This window comes from Paracoccidioides brasiliensis (genome assembly GCF_000150735.1).
Source record: "Paracoccidioides brasiliensis Pb18 unplaced genomic scaffold supercont2.11, whole genome shotgun sequence".
Lineage (NCBI taxonomy): Eukaryota > Fungi > Ascomycota > Eurotiomycetes > Onygenales > Ajellomycetaceae > Paracoccidioides > Paracoccidioides brasiliensis.
Window position 1 is genome coordinate 991,365 of NW_011371368.1, and position 15,370 is coordinate 1,006,734.

The 15,370-nt window shown below is 41.3% G+C and overlaps 3 protein-coding genes across 3 annotated transcripts; 2 read left to right on the forward strand and 1 right to left on the reverse strand.

The window, feature by feature from the left end:
- Window positions 1-1,693: 1,693 nt before the first annotated feature.
- On the reverse strand, window positions 1,694-3,637 carry PADG_07557 (uncharacterized protein; the record flags this gene model as incomplete). Its single annotated transcript, XM_010764601.1, has 1 exon — window positions 1,694-3,637. The coding sequence occupies one exon, from the start codon at window positions 3,635-3,637 to the stop codon at window positions 1,694-1,696; it is 1,944 nt and encodes a 647-aa protein (XP_010762903.1).
- A 2,219-nt stretch (window positions 3,638-5,856) lies between these two features.
- Window positions 5,857-10,270, forward strand: PADG_07558 (ubiquitin-specific protease UBP15; the record flags this gene model as incomplete). The annotated part of the gene is made up of 12 exons (XM_010764480.1): window positions 5,857-6,037; window positions 6,266-6,410; window positions 6,509-6,666; window positions 6,738-6,927; window positions 6,991-7,099; window positions 7,164-8,115; window positions 8,196-8,803; window positions 8,856-8,965; window positions 9,036-9,453; window positions 9,536-9,850; window positions 9,936-10,065; window positions 10,164-10,270. The coding sequence occupies 12 exons, from the start codon at window positions 5,857-5,859 to the stop codon at window positions 10,268-10,270; spliced, it is 3,423 nt and encodes a 1,140-aa protein (XP_010762782.1).
- Window positions 10,271-13,312: 3,042 nt separating this feature from the next.
- PADG_07559 (uncharacterized protein) lies at window positions 13,313-14,363 on the forward strand (the record flags this gene model as incomplete). The annotated part of the gene is made up of 4 exons (XM_010764602.1): window positions 13,313-13,471; window positions 13,683-13,871; window positions 13,960-14,239; window positions 14,353-14,363. The coding sequence occupies 4 exons, from the start codon at window positions 13,313-13,315 to the stop codon at window positions 14,361-14,363; spliced, it is 639 nt and encodes a 212-aa protein (XP_010762904.1).
- Window positions 14,364-15,370: the final 1,007 nt, after the last annotated feature.

Sequence of the window (15,370 nt, forward strand, 5' to 3'; positions counted from 1 at the left end):
ACAAAAATATTCTAATGTTACTTTTCATAATTATAATAGTAATTAACTTATAGTTACTTACTTTAATAATTTGAGTAAAATTTTGTTAAAGTAATCTAAAAGAGTTTATATAATTTTATTTAAGAATTTTTTTAACTTTATTTATTTTTAATAATTGATAAATATTTTTAGATGTTTAAAGAATTCAGGATAACTATATATTTCTAAATTTACTTCTTAAAAAGATTGATATTAGATCTGAATATTAAGCTTTAAATAATCCAATTAAAGTTAAATAAGTTAATATTAATATTAATTATTATAAAGTTATTTTAACTATTCTAATATATACAAATGTTTTCCTATTATTTTAATTATAAAAATATTTACATTTAAATGATATAAGAATGTGATAAATAAAATAATATATAAAATGAATTTATATTAGTTGAACTTTAAATAAAATAGTTCTTAATAATTATTTAAAATAGTAAGAAATTGTTACGGCGCAAGCCGCTGGTAATATGGATTAAGGTTGATCCGCTCCGATCCACCTCTTTATAACTCGGCTGCTCGTTTCATTCCACATTCTAATCCCCAGTTTTTATATTCTCGTCGCAGCTGCGCAGTTAGACAGATGAATTGAAGCTTTTACCTTGACTCTAGATTGAGCCATGACAGAAATAACTTTCTCTGTTTTGTATATGAGGAATTGAAATAAATATCGTTGTAGGTTATTTGAGCACATTTTCATCTGTTATTTAGTTTATTAACTAATATCAAGTTTTCAATCATATGAAAGTTCATTAAATTAAACCTTCTTTTAAGTATTTTAAGTTTTGAGAATAATGTATAATATGTTCAAAAACTCAATAACTACAACTAAACTTCGTTTATAGTTTTATCATACAATCGTATTACTCAGAGCCGATAACAATCTTCGTAGTTTGCACCAAAGTCCCATTGCAAATTGTGAGTTTATATGATAGAAACTTGTAGCTGTGCAATCAATTCAGATCTATATCAAATCATTATAAACAAATGCCTATATAAGGAAAAAGGAAAGACATTGAGGCTCTATTTAAAAAGCATAGAAAATACGAGCAGGATTTCGAAATTGTAAACTTGAGTTAATTCGGGCGATACAATCACGGCCGTACGGAGGCCGATCAACCTACAGACACGAATTCAATCTCATTAAAATTATATATGTTTTTATATTAAATTCTTGAAGACAGCCTTTAGTGGGTCAAATCATTTAGGAATAATCTTAATCACATTTGACTCACTCAAATAATTGTAAAATATTTTGAATATCGGCTTCGAAGCTCTGTATAATGCCATATCACAAGTTCAATATTTTCCTCTCTATCTACGGGGTTCCTTTTGTTTTTATTGTGAGTTGGTAGCATGCTGATGTGTCAAAGCAGGCATGTTGATAAAGTAGAAGTGTATTTCAATTACGATGATCTGCTTAGTTGAGTGATCCACTCAGTTGAGAACCATGTTATTTGAAATTTTATCATTATGAACGAACTAAATAGTGTGTCAGGCGTAATTATAGATAGATGATGATTTAGGTATATGCCAAGTTTGAATAATCCGATTAACGCCTACGCTTTCCATGCAATGCCAAGTGCCACCACATACAAACCATTTTCAAAGGAGAAAAACACCCTTTCCCAAGTCCCAACGTCTCCCGCCGCACCAGCAGTCACCGAATCTCAATCCTCTCATGTCCCAACTCCTGTCCATCTTCCAAAAACTCCCCCTCCATCATCCCATGAATATACGACTCTCCCACAAGAGTATACCCTATCGTATCGTCTCCACCCACACTGTTACAAGCAGTGGTACCACCTTCTATCCTTCTAAGAATAAATGGCGTAAAGCCCCCACCCAAAACCGCCACCTGATCCCTAACCCTAACCCTTGTTTTCCCCTTCGGGCCAATCCCCATATACCCTTTCCTTGTCGTGAAAAAGGTCCGATCATACAGTGTCCTCCGCAGCTCGCGCAGATACGGCTCATTTTTCTCCGCGACGTTTGCCCAGAGTAGGAACTCGAGGTCATTGAAGAGGCCCTCTTGGATGATGGGAACCTGTACAGTTGTCATGCGGTCGCGGAGGAGGTAGAAGAAGTAGCGTTCCGTTTCGTCCAGAGCTGGGCGGAGGATTGCGTTGTTTGCAACTAGCGTGCGGCAGAGGGCTTCGTTGTGGGGCTGGTTGGTTGCGGGGTAGCGGGAGCCCGTGCCAGTTTTGGCTTTCATTAGCTTTATGAGATTGTGAAGGATAAAGTGTGCGTTGGAGGATGTTATGACTTCCGAAGCGTAGCTTATTGTGTCGAATATGTTTCCGTTAACGAAGAGGGAGGTGGTTGTGCAGTGGATGTCGCCCTTGATGAGCGTGCTGAGCCGGTCGCTTTTGCGGATTAGCGGATGGAGCGGTTTGGAGTTTGCGGACCAATCGGGAACCCAGGATGGCATGTTTTGGAGCTCACGAGCGTTTGGCGGATATTCGTTTGTAAGAAGTTTGAGGTTTTGTTCTTCGGTGATGATATATGCGGCTGTTTCATGGTAGACATCTTCGATTACCTTTGTGTAGTCGGCCTTTATTGCGCGGGCTCGTGAACTTGCATTAGAACTAGGGATAGGATTGCCGGAGTTTGACGAGCAGTCGCGAGACACCAGGCCAAGTAGCGCAAATACCTTATCACGGGGGTCTAAGGCTTTCGAAGCGCGGAAATGTCGAAGCAGCGTTCGCAGGCGTAAATCCCCCCTCTCAAACCTTCGCTCGATGCGCCGGATAAGTGCTATGAGGAATAATGTCGAAGGCTGGGGTTCCCGAGATGCACGAAACTCATCCTGGACAAGGTGATTTGCAGCTCGGTGAAATGAGGTCCAGTCTACATCATAGCTCCCGCATATCACAGTCGCTTCGCTGGAGACAATAATTTCCTGTATGATCCATGTTCGTCTGAAGTAGGGCCGGGTGAATACATCGATGATCGAGTTCCATAAGGCGCTGTTGGAGGGGTCTAGAAGCTGATTTGCATTTGGTTCCCCTGTGTCTCGTGCTAGGATTGGCGGTATGTCGTCCCCCGACCCTTGAGAAACCCAATTCTCCGCCAATTCCGGTATTATTTCGAAGGCAGAGCCTGTGTGTTCCTTCTCCTCTCCAATCCAAATCAACGCCCGCTGGGCCTTTCGGTATATCTCCCTCATCATGGACACCTGGTGTGAGCGTTCCTGACGGTTGTGTTGGTCAATGCATATAGCATCCACCCACACCAATCTCCGCTGGTTGGCATATCGAAGACGCCTTAGTGCTGCTCGTAGATTGGCAGAGAGATGGAATTCTTGTGAGCCACATCTTACTGGTCTCAATCCGGTATTCCCCGCCCATTCGTACGACAAAGCTTCGTAAGGGGGAGAATCTTGTAGAGTGGCATGATGTAGTTGCAATTGTAAGTTGTCATTACCCTGACCTGGGAGAATCTCTGCCAGTCTTATCGCATTGCTCTGTTCCAGGGGTATATGGTGATATGACCGATTTGGATACGTAGACGAGAATGCCCACGTGGTGTGGGCAGGTTGTCCCTTAATGAATGAACAGATAGAGATGGCTGGGTCAACACGGAGCCCACGCAGGGCAAACATGTCTCGTTCGTCAGAACTGTTCCCGTAATTAATGTGGCCATAAGCTGCATTTGCGGTAGTTAGTTGCCGTGAAGAGGAGAGAATTTTTAGTAGCTGGCATTTTTCTTCAGTCCTGGGGAAGGGATCGAAGAAAAGAGAGAGCTCAAAAAGCAATCTTAGGGCAAGTAAAAAATAGGTTTCTCTAAAAAGGTATATCTTCGCCTCGCCTATAATAAAAATGTCTATATCCCGTACGCACGACTCTATCAGTAAAATAAAATGAAAAAAAAAAAAAAAAAAAAAAAAAAACCTCGTGGCGGAGCAAGAATCGTCTGAGCTTAAATAGGTCGTGATGGCTCGAACCAGCTTGCCAGCCTTGCAGGATCAGATCAGTACAGACGCCCCTAAACGAAGAATTTATAGCTCCAATGGCGGGGAATCGGCCGTGAAAGAAAGGGGGATCCGCCGTCAAATCCAAACGACAAACTTCCCCACAGTTCGTTCCCCAGCTGGGGGCTGGGAATAAATAGTCAAACATGTTCTTTAAAAGATCCGGGGTTTTTGAAATGGCTCAGTTGCTGCAAACATTCTTTTTGTGATCGCCGAAGGTGTGACTGCAACTGTAGTTACGGAGTACAGCCTGACGAGTCCCTCGCTGATGTGTGGAAGCCCCAGCCGTTCTCGGGGCGAGACTCGCCAAGTGCAGCTCTCTCGATAAGCCGTGCTGTGACTGACAAGCTTGATAGTTATTAATAGTTAAATATCTTGGGTTCCAAGGAATTTTGTTGTAGCGGTTGACCCAGTCGTAGTGACTTGTCTTTTTGTCAATGGTAACTAACCATCCTTCAACTGTGGTTTATGGGGTTGCTCTCCCCAAGTGTCAAGGTCTTTGAGTCAGCCAAGTATTCAGCTTGGTCAGAGAAAAGATTGCTCGTTCATCACTCTTCCATTATTGAATTCTCAGGTAAATATGGCTGGTCCAAGATTTTCTTGCAAGCTGGGAGTTCTTCAGCTGTCATTGTCATCGCTAAGACGTCCTTTCTGAAGTTCTATTGATTGACACCCTCATTAGCTTCTGCTCTCTTCTGAGTGAATATTAATATTCTATTCAGAGGGATCTGTTGCTTTAGTGACCTCCTAATTAACACCGCAAACAGTATAATTTTTAATGTTCACTCCCATGGTGTTAAGTTTGCTCACAATACCCGGCTATGTAAGGGCCCCCCCCGAACGCCAATTAATGTGAAGATCTGACGCAACTCTGCTGTGGAGATGCTGTGGAGATGCTGTGTAGAGTTGTTCAGGGGCTCTCTTGCATTCAGCATACCTGAGTTTTACAGCAAGATCAGGTTGCTTATCTAGGTCTCTTGCAGACAAAAGGTCTCAGGAAACTGTTTCTTCTGCTGTGGGAGAGAGGGGCTAGCAAACTTTCCTTCTATGCTCAATATGCATATTCTTTGATTTGATGGCGTTTCCTGCAATATCTGCTGAATAAAAAAGACAATGAACCTATCCACAGGGGTAGCTATAGAGTATATATGTATGTTCGGAGCATGAATATCAATCCCATATCCAGAGAGATCTAGAGATAATTCAGTGTATGAAGATGAACATATAGCGATAGAAGTGAACATGGTGCAGAGAACATTGAAGATGAAGAAATATTTGATCCGTAAATAAATAAACAAACAAACATGTACATATACATATCGTATCTGGGTTGTGAAATCTATTTTTGTATTTTTAAATAATAGACTTCGTGCAAACCCTCGATTCCTCCCCTCTCTCACTCCGTTACTCAGCGCTCTGCGGGTTTGAGGTGATGATGTTCTGAGAACAAAAGTTGGGGATGCAAATTTCGCCCACCCACCACCCATTTCATTAGTCAAGACCCGTTGACTGCGCATCAACTTACCCGTTTTCTCCTTCCTCTCTGCCTCGAACCTCGCTCCCAGCTTCCACCTGCTACAGACACACAACACCCCTCCGCTCCCCTTTCCACCTGCTCTTTCTTCTTCTTCTTCTTCTTCTTCTTCTTCTTCTTTAGCTACATCTGAGTTGAGAGAGTGGGAAGCCGCGTCCTGGCCCTTGCCCATCGCCTCCCGGTGGAAAATAAACCGGACCCAAAATGGACAATGTGAGTGTTATCCAACAACCCTCCTCTTCCTCCTCTGCTGCTCTTTGGCTCCATCTACGCTCCTCTATTTCTTTTTGTCGTCGGGTCCCCAGCTATAGCCGCCATGGATGACAGCTATGAGGATGCCACTGACCTGCCCGCTCATCTGGGCGATCTGCAGCTTACGGACAATGATATGGTTGTCGACGACTACGACCAGTACCCCAGTGACCGCGCGGATGTTGTCGTCGTGTCTCCTCCCGGCTCCGCCAGCGAACCTGAACCGGAGCCTCTAGCAACTGACTGTATGTTTGCCCTCCACCCTGCTTGCCTATTTATCGGCTCTAGCAATTACACAACGTTCTGTCGTTGTCGACCGCGAATGCCCCGCTTAGTTTGGGTCAGCTCGTTTTTTTGATCGCCCGTAGCCCCCGTGGCCGCCCGCTTCCGTGATGGGATTGATTTTCGCGGTTGGCTATGTATGTTTGGGATTGGTCCATAATATCTGTTCTAACAAACTGGCGTGTGTGCAGATGAGGCGATGATGGCAAAAGTCTTACCGGAGAACCCAGATTTGGAAACAGAAGCACAAACGTATAATACATGGAATATCGAGAACTGGACAAAGCTGCGGCGGAAAGAACATGGCCCGATTTTTGAGTGTGGAGGAGCTCCATGGTGCGTTTTCCGTGCCAATCCCATACCTCATGCGGTGATGCGGAGCTTCGTCAGCGACCGCTCAGAGCATATACTCTAACACTTGAAGTGCCATCTAGGCGGGTTTTGTTCTTTCCATTCGGGAACGGCGTCGACCATGCATCCTTTTACCTTGAACACGGCTTCGAGAACCCCCCTCCGGATAATTGGTATGCGTGTGTACAGTTTGCGTTAGTCCTGTCGAATAAGAATGATCCTTCAATATATATTACACACTGTATGAGGTTTCCCCCTCCTGTCCCTGATACAGGTCTGCTGCTGGAACCCCAACTGACTCTGGTTCTGTAGCGGCGCACCACCGTTTCAATGCAGACGAGGCAGACTGGGGGTTTACACGGTTTTGCGAACTCCGGAAGTTATTCCAGCAGGCCTTTAACGATAAAGGAACCCCGCTTGTTGAGAATGAAGAAGCCTGCCTCACAGCTTATGTCCGCGTGGTGAAAGATCCAACGGGGGTTCTGTGGCACAGCTTCCAAAAGTCCGTAAAACCCAACTCGTCTGCGGCTTTCTATCATCCCTGCCAACTAACATTTCCCTGCAGCTATGACTCGAAGAAGGAAACAGGAATGGTAGGCCTTAGAAATCAGGGTGCTACTTGCTATCTCAATTCATTACTCCAGTCTCTGTTCTTTACGAACTCGTTCCGAAAGGTCAGACTCCCCTGCCTTCTGTTAAAAAAAAAAAAAAAAATGGCTGCTGAGTATATAAATACAGGCCGTTTATCAAATACCTACCGAACAAGACGCCAACAAGTCAAATTCCGCATGGACTCTTCAACGACTATTTTACCACCTTCAAACCAGCGACGTTCCGGTATCGACGGCTGAACTCACATCTTCTTTTGGTTGGGAATCGAGACATACCTTTGAGCAGCAGGATGTTCAAGAACTTTCAAGATTATTGATGGATAAACTCGAAGGGCAGATGAAAGGCACCCCTGCTGAAAAAGCACTTCCTGAACTATTTGTTGGAAAGACAAAAACTTACATATCTTGCATTCACGTTGACTATGAGTCGTCCAGGATAGAAGACTTTTGGGATATCCAACTGAACGTCCGGGGAAATAGGACCCTGGATGACAGTTTCAAAGATTACATCCAGGTTGAAACATTGGAAGGCGAAAATAAGTATGACGCTGGAGAACCCTATAAGCTTCAGGAGGCCAAAAAGGGTGTGATATTTGAGAGCTTCCCGCCCGTCCTCCACCTGCATCTCAAACGGTTCGAATATGACATCAATCGCGACGCCATGATGAAAATCAACGACAGACTGGAATTCCCAGAGGAATTTGACGCGGCACCATATCTATCGGATGATGCAGATAAATCAGAGCCATGGGTCTACCAACTACACGGTGTCCTTGTGCATAGTGGCGACTTCAATGCCGGCCACTACTACGCATATCTTCGACCAACCAAGGATGGCTTGTTCTATAAGTTTGATGACGACAAGGTTATTCGCGCAACCATGAAGGAAACTCTTGAGGAAAATTTTGGTGGAGAATATCCCAACGTCGCCAATGGTACGACGGGAGTTCGACAGCCATATATGCGAGGCTATTCCATGAAGCGATCAATGAATGCGTACATGTTGGTGTACATCAGAAAATCTCGAGTAAATGACGTTCTTGTTGACGTTGTGAAAGAAGATATACCCGCACACCTTGGTATGTTTTCCCGACTTTCCCGTTTCCTTTAATTTTCGCCAGATGGCTAATAACTGGTACCCTGGTTTGAACTTTAATAGAGAAACGTCTCATTGAAGAACGTGCTGAGGTAGCACGAAAGAAAAAGGAGCGGGAGGAGCAACATCTCTATATGAACATCGGGTTGCTGTCTGATGAGTCGTTCAAGGCCCATCATGGATTCGATTTGACCAGTCTGGATTTGGAGCCTGACGATCCTGCTGCCGCGAAGTTGTACCGTGTTCTCAGGACTAAGAAGGTTGGCGAGTTTGTGGCTGAATTTGCTGAAGAAAAGGGATTGAAACCCGACCAAGTGAGACTTTGGGTAATGGTGAACAGGCAAAATAAAACCACTCGCCCAGATCAACCTCTGAAGGATCTTGATATGTCTGTTGAAGAGGCGTTTAGTCGATACGGCACAAAGGGGAGTCAGTTCCGACTGTTTATCGAAGTAGGGGAACTCGGAGCCGACGGCAAAGCAACTTGGCCCGACACCCAGGGCAGTAATGCGACCAGCCTTGTTTTCTTGAAGCACTTCGATGTTGTTCAGCAAACTTTGACTGGTGTTGGGCACGTTTTCGTTCGGAAACATTCTAAGGTCTCAGACCTGGCTGGTCCAATCCTGGAATTGATGAACTGGCCTGCTGGGACCCCTTTCATATTATTTGAGGTATGTGACCAATTTTTCCTGAAATTGAGACATGAACTTACCGCAATAATAGGAAATAAAACACTCGATGATCGAGCCGATGAAATCCAAGCAGACTTTCCACCAATCAGAAATACAAGACGGGGACATTATATGCTTCCAGCGCCAAGTCAGCGATTCTGAGTATGAAATGCCTTCAATATTTTGGTTTTCCTTCGTTCTTTTAAGCTACTCTACTAAGACCCTCTCATAGACTCCCACCCACAGTCTTATACACAGATGCCAGGCAGTACTATGATTATCTTCTGAATCGACTCTCAGTCAAATTCGCGCCTTTAAAACCAGAAGAAAACGAACCTTTCGAACTAACTCTCAGCCGTAAAATGACATACGAACAATGGACGTCAAAAGTTGGCGAACATTTAAAGATTGACCCGACTCATATACGGTTTGCGCCCGTGCTCCAGAACAGCGGGAAGCCCAAACCATTCATTAAGCGGAATGCGACACAGAATCTCCAGCAGATCCTCACGAGTCAGTATTCGCCTTATGGATACAGTGTTCATCGGCCCGACGCTCTTTATTATGAGGTTCTCGAAACTAGTTTGAGTGAATATGAAACAAAGAAGATGGTCAAGGTCACCTGGCTTCCTGAGGGGATTTCTAAGGAGGTTCGTCATGCAACTTCTTCGCCCCGAATGGGGTTTAAAATCGTTATCATTCCTGACTATCTTGCTAATCATACTACCATAGCAACCATACGATATCCTCGTTGCGAAGAACGGCAATATCTCTGATCTGATTTTGGGCTTCCAAAAACGGGCCAACCTCGATGATGAGACTGCACAACACCTGCGCGTTTATGAAGTTTATGGAGGGAAGGTGTATAAGGAGCTCCCCGAGAACTACAGCATACTTAGCATTACAGATTATGTGACTCTCTATATTGAGAGGATACCACAGGAAGAACTTAATATGCAAGAAGGGGAATACAAGATCGATTGCTTCAATTTCGACAAGGAGCCGAATAAAACACATGGTGTTCCATTCAAATTCGTTGTTAAGCCAGTATGTGCTCCATTATATTATCTGAATTACCCCCATCCTCCCTCAACAACATGGATTACGTTTTTGACCGCATACAACACTGCAGGGCGAGATCTTCAAAGAGACCAAGGAGCGACTCTCGAAAAGAACGGGAATTCGAGGCAAGCAATTCGAGAAGATCAAGTTTGCTATGGCCCTTCGTCAAGGATTTTGTAACCCAAGATATATCGACGATGGTGCGTCAATTAACACCCACCCCCTTTCCCTCCTTTACACCCCCAGTTCGCAGAAATCACTGTTTTATTCTTTCTCCGCTAACATTTAAAGGATGTAGACGATATACTCTCAGATTTGGCCGCTGAACCACAAGATGTGCTCGGCCTCGACCATGTAAATAAAAACAGAAGTTTCTGGAAGAGTGAGGGATTCTTTATCCGATAGACATTACAAATGGACTCTGGTGTTAATTGTTTCTTTATCACATTCTTTGATTTTTTTCCATTCTTTCTGTTCCTCTGCTTTTCCACTCTCCTCTTTCTCCCCTTAACCATTCCTCTTCTTGCCTTCATTTGTTATACTGTGCTAAGCTACCCATTTTTCTTTTGTGTTATCAATACGAAGGAGAAAACTGCTGGATAGCAGTTGAGTTTATTGTATGCCAAAGGTATAGTTAAAAACACAGGTTTTATGTCGGAGTCAAAAGGATCGTTAGATGGCAGTTGGAAAATGGGGAAATGAGGTGAACCAAAATTTTGAACTATGGAAGTTTTCCTTTTTCTATTGTTATTCTCTTTCCCTCTTCTCTCATTTTCTCTTTCTCCCACATGGATTCTATTTGATTTTAGGAGATCTTTATTTATTTACTTTGTTATTTATTTACTTTTTGTTTGTCTGCCCGCTTGGTCGTTTTTACCTTATTAAATACAAAGCACCAGCGTTTTCTTTGCGTGTTGCTTGTTTGGAATAGGTTGCTTGTATGCGTTGTTAAGCTTTTTTTTCTTTCTTGCTTTTATTATTGGTTTCAAACAGGGAGGAGGTTTTATTGTCCTGTTATAAGAAGTTAGGCTTGGCGATAAATAATCAGATTGTCATCCTTCATTTAACTAACGTAATTCACCACCTAGTTGAATGTTTCCCTGACACGTACATATTCAGCATTCTCACTAACAAGATGCCTACATCAAGGCATTTTCAAGCTTTCAATCAGGAAGGAAAGTTTCTTTTAGCTAAAAAAAGGCCAGATCTCAAGCATCAAGAAAGCTATGAGCTTATTTGGCATTTTCTTTATCACTGTATAGAATCAATTGAATGGTTATATAACATGAGAGAATTCTCAACTTAGGAATTGAAAATTGATCTTTACTAAAGAGTTAGCTATCATTCAGTGAATAATCTTTATGAATGAATGCATGTAGTCAGTTCTCTTAGATGAAAACTATATGAGAAATAGTCATTCTTCTTTGTCAATTGAGACACCTCTGTCACTTCACTTACTGACATTAATTAAGCTAACTGATTCATTAATTATCATTTTGAATTAAAATTTTAATTTTCAAGATTATATGATTATTAGTGAGCTTTATGTGAAGATTTCAAAATAATATCAAAATAATTTAATTTGTATAGAATAATATTCAGAAGTATAAAATTATATAAATATATATATATATATATATATATAACTTTAATAAGATTAAGTCTAAAATAAAAATTATTATAATAATTAAAATGATTATAAAATTAGAAAAAAATTTCTAAAACTTACATAGTTTGAAAATATAAAAAGAGTTATTATTTATAAAAAAAAGTTAAATATAACTGACTGATTTTTATTATTAATAATTATCTTCAAGAAAAAAAAGTTATATTAAATATTTTAATATGAGAATAAGCTACTATATAATTTAAGAATTAAAATCAGTTAGAATGTGTTAGGCTCAGCGCCCCGGCGCCTGATTAGACTTGGCGCCTGACTAGACTTGATGTTGGATTAGACTCAGCATCTGATTAGACTAGTGCTGGATTAGACTCAGCGCCCAATTAGGTCTAACCCTCATCACATGACCACACACGGGTTGTTATTAATCTGGGCAGACCTCAGCACCCTCTTTCATTTCATCAAGCTTAGTATTTTGTTATATAGTAGTTAGCAACACAGAGAGTTCCTTCTTATGCAGCTCACATTCACTCTCTAACAGAATGAATAAATAACTAATAAACTATTATTAATCTGATTTGAAAAGATATTCGATAAATATAGTCAATTCTGTATAATTGTTAGGGCGCGAATGCAAGCTTCATAAGAAGGAAACTCTCTGCGTTGCTAAATGCTATATAACAAAATGCTAAGCTTGATGAGATGAAAGGGGGTGCTGCCTGGATTATAACAACCCGCATGGTCGCATGGTCACATGATGAGGATTAGGCCTAATCGGGCGCCGAGTCTAATCGGGCGCCGGGCCTCAGTCAGGCTCTATCGGGCGCTGAGCCTAACAATAATTGACTAGTAATAATTTTTAATTTAAATATATTTTTTTTATCAGCTTATTTCTCTCATTTTTTACAATCTTTGATTGTAATTATTTTTTATTAAAAACAAATATATAGAAGAGATATTAAAAAGAAAATAAAATTTAATATCAATCATATTAATAAAAAATAAAAATTTGACTATTTATTTTTATCTATATAGTAATTCTAAATGAAAAAAAAAAAATAAAAGTAATTTTAGAGCTATAAAACTAATTTCATATAACTTAGAGCAAGTTTTTAATTATTTTAACACTTAAATATATACTTTTATTTCTTTAGAAATATTTTATAGTTTCTAGATCTTTTAAATCACTTTCATATTTTATACTATATGACAACTAAAGCTTTAGAGTAAGAAGATTTTAAAAATATTTAAAGTTTTATATATAGAGTTTACTCAGTTCTATCAATCAAGCTCTTAGATCAACCAACTAGTTAAATGTTAGATCATTATGCATGATGCTGTCATTCTAACAAGAGAAAATAAAAAGCTAAAGACTGCAAAATGTCAAATAAAATTGAAAATGTGTAAGACAGTATACATATATAAGTCAGAGAGAGAGTTTGACCATTTAAGAAGAAATATATTGCATACAAAGATAAAATGAGAAGAATAGAGATGTGATAAAGCAGTTAGATAAGTGATCATGAAAGCAAGCAGTACCACAGTGCAGTGAATGTGATATTGTAGGACATACTGTTAGTGCATGCTCCCAGCATACAGGGAATAATTTGGTAGCTATAGTTGTTACTTAAGTTACTTTGGTATCCCAGTTGTTCATGTCAAACTGATTGAAGTGGTTTAAGTTAACTATGACAAATGCAAACAATGCAAACATCCCCCTGTGCGTCCCAAACTCAAACATCAAATAACCGATAGCTGTCAACAACAATTCATATTCTCGCAAACCAAAAAGCCAACAACATCGTCGTGGGATCGAATTTTGAACGATGCGGCTACATACCGTTGCGCTGAGCCTCCTGGCGCTCCCCTGCTGGCTCACCGTTGTTTCTGCGACCGCTTTAACGTACAAACTCGATGCAAGCGAAAAGGCATGCTTCTACACCTATGTCGAAAGCCCGCCAGCCAAGGTTGCGTTTTATTTTGCGGTTAGTATACATTTACCTTTTATATATATGGTGTGGGACTGGGTTAGGATGGCATTGGGAGGTTCTGGTGATATCTGTGGTTGGAGGGAAATGAATGCAGATCCTCCGGGAAGACAACAACAGTGGACGTATGCTTGTGTACTATTTTACGTGTTGGGATGTTTTTGTTGTCTGGTTTTCAATGAGCTGATGATATGATTACACATTACAGGTACAATCGGGAGGCTCCTTTGATGTCGATTACTCAGTCGTCGGCCCCAACGAGAAGGTGATCATGGAAGGTTCAAAGGAGAGACAGGGCGATTTCGTCTTCAGTGCCGAGACGGTGGGCGAGTACCGGTTCTGCTTTGACAATGACATGTCGACGTTTGCGGAGAAGTTGGTGGATTTTGAGATTACGGTTGGGTTTTTCTTCCCCCTACAACTATACCTCTACCTGGCTTTCTTTCACAATTTACAGGGATCATGATGTAACTTTTCGGCTACAGGTTGAGAATGAAGAAAGAGCCAAACTCCCTTCGAAACAAGGAGCACCACCTGAACAAGCGTCCGCGCTGGAGGAATCCATCTTTAAGATCTCAGGCCAGCTGTCGACGATCAGTCGGAACCAAAAGTACTTCCGGACACGTGAGAATCGAAATTTCAGCACTGTGCGCAGTACTGAGCAGCGGATTTTCAATTTCAGTGTTATCGAGGGCCTAATGATGATGACTATGGCGGCGCTTCAAGTGTTTATTGTTAGATTCTTTTTCCAGGGCGCTAGAAAGGGTGGGTTTTTTTTTTTTTTTTTTCCCGTTTCCCCCTTTGCTAGTTGTATTTTGCCTACCCCCAACCGTTCAAGTTATTTCGCCAAATCCTGCTTTGCTAATATCGATGATTAGGCTACGTATGATGCAATTTTTGGCCAGGTTCTTATTCTAGTTTTTATTATTTGAATCGAGTTTTTCATTCAGCAACTGACGTTCTGGGATTTTGTTATATTAATCGATGGTGTATATGAAAGCTGTTTATGTTGATATGGTATTTATATATCTACATCGAAATATGTTTTACAGCATGCCGTTTTCTCTATTCATTTTTCTGTAACATTCGTTTTTGCGGCTCTCGGGTCAGGACCATAGGTTCCAAACCCATCGTTCACGTGACATTAGGTTTGTGAGGTCATCATAACCTCATCGGAGAAACGCCTCTGATTTCTAGCACGCCAACCGTGGTTGATGAACGTATGCGCCCGCCGATCTACGAAATTATCAGCAATTTCTAACTTATTGGTACGTATTTACGGAGGAAAGACGTCAGTGTGATAGAATATATAGGAGAGAAGAGAGATTTTAACTGAGTAGCAGCTAATTACCGGGAATGAGCAGGTCTTGTCGCTCATTATCTTTATTATACCCGTTTGATCGCTTATATCATTAATTCAGGCTATCTATCCACTTTTCAGGCTTTAGGTATCCTTCGCTGGCCTGCTATGAAGCCATATCTGCAGCTATGTTACGTCTTACCTCAGTATTCTGAATTTTATCTGCAGATCGCGGGCATTATTGCATCAGCAAAAAGATCAGATAACAAGGATTGTCAACATTTCGGTTACTTCCTTCGTAGTCGGACGTCATATATGTGGAGGCCTGCATATATTTCGCCTTCCGCAAGCTAGACCATTCAGCCTGTCGAACTCACGGCCCTCCATGTCATTCCAGCCGGTGTAGTAGTTTCTATGGAATTGCCGTGTTCAATTTGTTAAGATGATCTGTCTCCATTGCTCCCGCCAACAAAATATTTCTTGTTCAAATTCAATTAAAGTGCGGGGGCCGTTTGTTGTTCCTAAGGTTTGAATTTTGCCCGCGGATCCAAGGCACCTTGGGTTGTTCACCCGGATTGTCCAACGCACATTATCAT